The sequence below is a fragment of the Tupaia chinensis genome, unplaced genomic scaffold (assembly GCF_000334495.1).
Source record: "Tupaia chinensis unplaced genomic scaffold, TupChi_1.0 Scaffold000116_1, whole genome shotgun sequence".
Classification (NCBI taxonomy): Eukaryota; Metazoa; Chordata; class Mammalia; order Scandentia; family Tupaiidae; genus Tupaia; species Tupaia belangeri.
In genome coordinates this window covers 3,144,564-3,148,183 of record NW_006159580.1, presented here as the reverse complement: position 1 = coordinate 3,148,183, position 3,620 = coordinate 3,144,564, and the positions used below count along the sequence as shown (strand labels likewise).

Below are 3,620 nucleotides of genomic sequence, written 5' to 3'. Positions count from 1 at the left end.
TATAGCAAAAAAAACTCTCAAAAAAAAAATATAGTGTCAAATTTATAAATATATAAAAATTATATAAATAAATTCTTAAAAAATAAAAAAAGATTCCTGCTACAGGGGCCTTCAGATGGCACGGTAGTTGAGGTGCTGAACTCCAACATGGCTGACCATAGTTCAAGTTCCAGACCTGGCAGCTTGAAAATCACAGTGGGCATATGTGCACGTGTGCCCAAAATCCTGAGAGGAGAATGGAGGAGAAGGGACTGCGGTCATCCTCCCTGGGAGAGGATTTCTCACTTTCCCTCTCACTGTCTCTGGTGAGTACAAGCACAAACTCCCTATAGCAAAAAATCTCTCTAGACAAAAAACAGTAATAATAATCCCGAAAAATTATATAAATAAATTCTTAAAAAATAAAAAAAGATTCCTGCTACAGGGGCCTTCAGATGGCACGGTAGTTGAGGTGCTGAACTCCAACATGGCTGACCATAGTTCAAGTTCCAGACCTGGCAGCTTGAAAATCACAGTGGGCATATGTGCACGTGTGCCCAAAATCCTGAGAGGAGAATGGAGGAGAAGGGACTGCGGTCATCCTCCCTGGGAGAGGATTTCTCACTTTCCCTCTCACTGTCTCTGGTGAGTACAAGCACAAACTCCCTATAGCAAAAAATCTCTCTAAAGAAAAAACAGTAATAATAATCCCACACAGTATCTGCAAATTTGAGCTAATGTTGCTGTGAAAACAAGAAGGGATTTATGCCCAAAAACTAAAGAAGAGGAAGGAAAAAAACTCATTTTAGCTACCATATGTAGAACACTGGAAACTGTATATAAATAGAAAACAATATTGACATTTATACATCTATCGTTTCTCAGAAACATGTTTTTTTATATCTAACTACTCTATTCAAACATTCGTGGTGACAAGAATCTTAAGTGCAAATTCCCACAGGGGCAGCCAGGTAATACATGTGAGCGAAGCAGGCTCAACGGGGGTTAAGGCAGGCAAGAGTTTCCCTAGACCCAGCAGACGGTTGGCGTGGAATGCTGCTGGCCTGTGGTTGTCAAGTCTAAGACATTTTTAAGAGAAGCTCCAGAATTTGTATTTCAGGGTAAAAAAAAAAAAATCTCAAAATCATATTGGCAACAGAATGTTATTTTTTAATGTGATGCATTTTAAGGTAGTTGTTCAGGTCATGTTGGATATACGGGCTGTTGACTTGTGAGCCTTGGTGTATGATCTGTGTTCTTAGAGGGATGAAAGGATACTGGGGCAGGGGGGAGGGTGACAGTAAAGGAGAACAGGAAGAGAAAAGACAGAGAAGTGACAGGGAAAAGGAGAGAAGGAAATCTATTTTCCAAAATAGACAAAAGATTTCATTTCCGTCTCAGAAAAGATGATTTGAAGTACTAATATGAATCTCAAAGTAAGGTTTCTTCAAAGACATGTGGGACCAGCAGGTGGCACAGTGGTTAAGGTGCTGGACTCCCATGTAATTGACTGTGGTTTGAGTCCTGGACCAGGGGCTTGAAAGTGACACTGGCACGTGTGCCTGGGTGCCCAAACTCCTGAGAGCAGAGCAGAGGAAGAGACCCACGGAGGCAGCAAATGAGAGACACTTGGGCACCACCGGGGTGGGGAGGGTCTCAAGTTTTCCTTGAGCAAAGCTGATTTCTCCAGTGATGATTGAAGCAAAGTTTGGCTGGAGAGGACATAGGAGGGGTAGAAGCATTAAATATGAACCCTAGGCCCTGCAGTCCATTCTTCTTCTTCTTTTTTTAAAATTATTTTATTTAATTTTATTTACTTACCATTTATTTATTTAAATTTGACCAGGGAGAAGTCGAGTGAGAGAGCCAAAGAGAAAGTGAGAAAGCAAGCTGCCAGGTCCAGGATTCAAACTGCAGTTGGTCGCGTGGGAGTCGAGCACCATGCCACCTGCTGGTCCCCTTTTCTTTTTCCTATTTTCAATGCTTTTATGTCCTCTGATCTTTCAAACTCTACCCTAGAGTGCAGACAGTCAGTATATATTAAGTGGAGATATACAATGCCTCTCTTTCATAGCCTGGCTTGCTTCATGCAGCAATAAATCTTCCATATTCGATCACTTTCTATCAAATGCCAGGGTCTTATTGTCTTCTATGGCTGAGTAGTATTCCATAGAGCATATGTGCCACACTTTTTCTCTTTTTTTGGAGAGGTTTTTCCTACAGGGTATGTGCGCTCACCAGAAAGACAGAGACAGACAGAGAGATAGAAAGCAAGAAATCACCCCCCCAGGGGTTATGGCCACACCACAATCCCTTCTCCTCCATTCTCCTCTCGGGATCTTGGGCACGCAAGCACATGCGCCCGGCGTGAGTTTAAGCCACCGGGTCCGGGACTCGAACCGCGATTCACTACATGGGAGTCCAGCGACTTAGCCATTACACTAACTGCTGGTCCCGTGCTACACTTTTTCAATCCATTCATCTGTTCGTGGACATTTAGATGGTTCCGTGTCTTAGCAATCCTGAATAATGCCACTATAAACCTTGATGTGAGAACGCTTTTCCACTGGAGAGTGCTCTCCTCTTGATGATGACAGTGATGAGCACGGAGCTTCCTATTCCTAGGCCCCCTGCTTCAGTTCGTTTTAATGTCTGTAACAGCTTTACGAGGGCTCAGCAAACTATCAGCTTGTCGGAAAAGTCATGACAGTATTTTTCTATGTTTTTCTGTACAAAAATGTATAGAGAATCCAACAGTAATACCATCTATAGGCCAAATTTGGTCCACCATTCTTGTACAGCCCATAGGCTAAGCATGATTTTAACACTGTTTCCCTTTATTTGTGATAAAGCGTGTGAGTACGCACATGAGAGAGAGGGGGCAGGGCATGCTCCACAGTGCCTAGTCGTGCTGCAGTTCCCTTCTCCAGTCCTCCAGTCTGCTGGGTCCCAGGCACTCACAAACATCCCCAGTATGTTTAGGGTGGACTGGGCCAGGGATTCAGACCACAGTCACCATGTGGAATCCAGTCTCTCTCTCTTACTTGTTATTTTTTCCCTGTAGGATGCATGTGCTCACCACAGAGAGAGAGAAAGTGAGAAATCATTCGCAGAAGAGATGTCCACACTGCATTCCCTGCTCTTCAAGGCTCACCTAACCCTGAGATGACAAAATCTGGGAAAGACGGGGGTGTAAGACTAAGAGGTAACGAGAGAAGAAAGTAAACGAGAACTTTATAGAATTCAGGAAGTGTAAATACAGAAGAAAATCAGGTCAGGATGATCAGAGAGTCAAGGCGAAGCGGAGACTGACCGTTGCTGTGTCCGAGGTGGATGACAGCATTGTAAGGATTCTGAGCCATGACGTCCAGCCGACCGGCCCGAGCATTTAGAGCTGCCACGATCTTCCCCACTGACACGTCCAGGTAGGTCAGAAACCCTGTCTCGGACTGAGAGAGAGACAGAGAGAGACTGAATCCTACTTCCCGCTGTCTTCCCTCCACTGGAGTCCTGGAGGAGCACTAGTCTCCCCAAGGGGTGCCACTCAGCCTTTGTGCGCCACAGGCACTCACAGCGGTAGCCAGGAGGAAGTGGAAAGGCAGGAACTCAAGCCGAGTCACTCGGTCACAGCGGCGGACGAC

General features: G+C 44.8%; 1 protein-coding gene across 1 annotated transcript in view; it reads right to left on the bottom strand.

The window, feature by feature from the left end:
- WDR46 (WD repeat domain 46) overlaps window positions 1-3,620 on the bottom strand; it is a 16,748-nt gene that overhangs the window by 10,777 nt on the left and 2,351 nt on the right. The window contains exons 8-10 of the mRNA XM_027770223.1: window positions 3,552-3,620; window positions 3,293-3,428; window positions 3,134-3,154 (exon numbers count right to left, since the gene is read on the bottom strand). The exon at window positions 3,552-3,620 is cut by the window's right edge and continues 4 nt beyond it. Of these exons, the coding sequence (XP_027626024.1) occupies window positions 3,134-3,154; window positions 3,293-3,428; window positions 3,552-3,620 (226 nt within the window). The remainder of the gene's footprint in view (window positions 1-3,133; window positions 3,155-3,292; window positions 3,429-3,551) is intronic.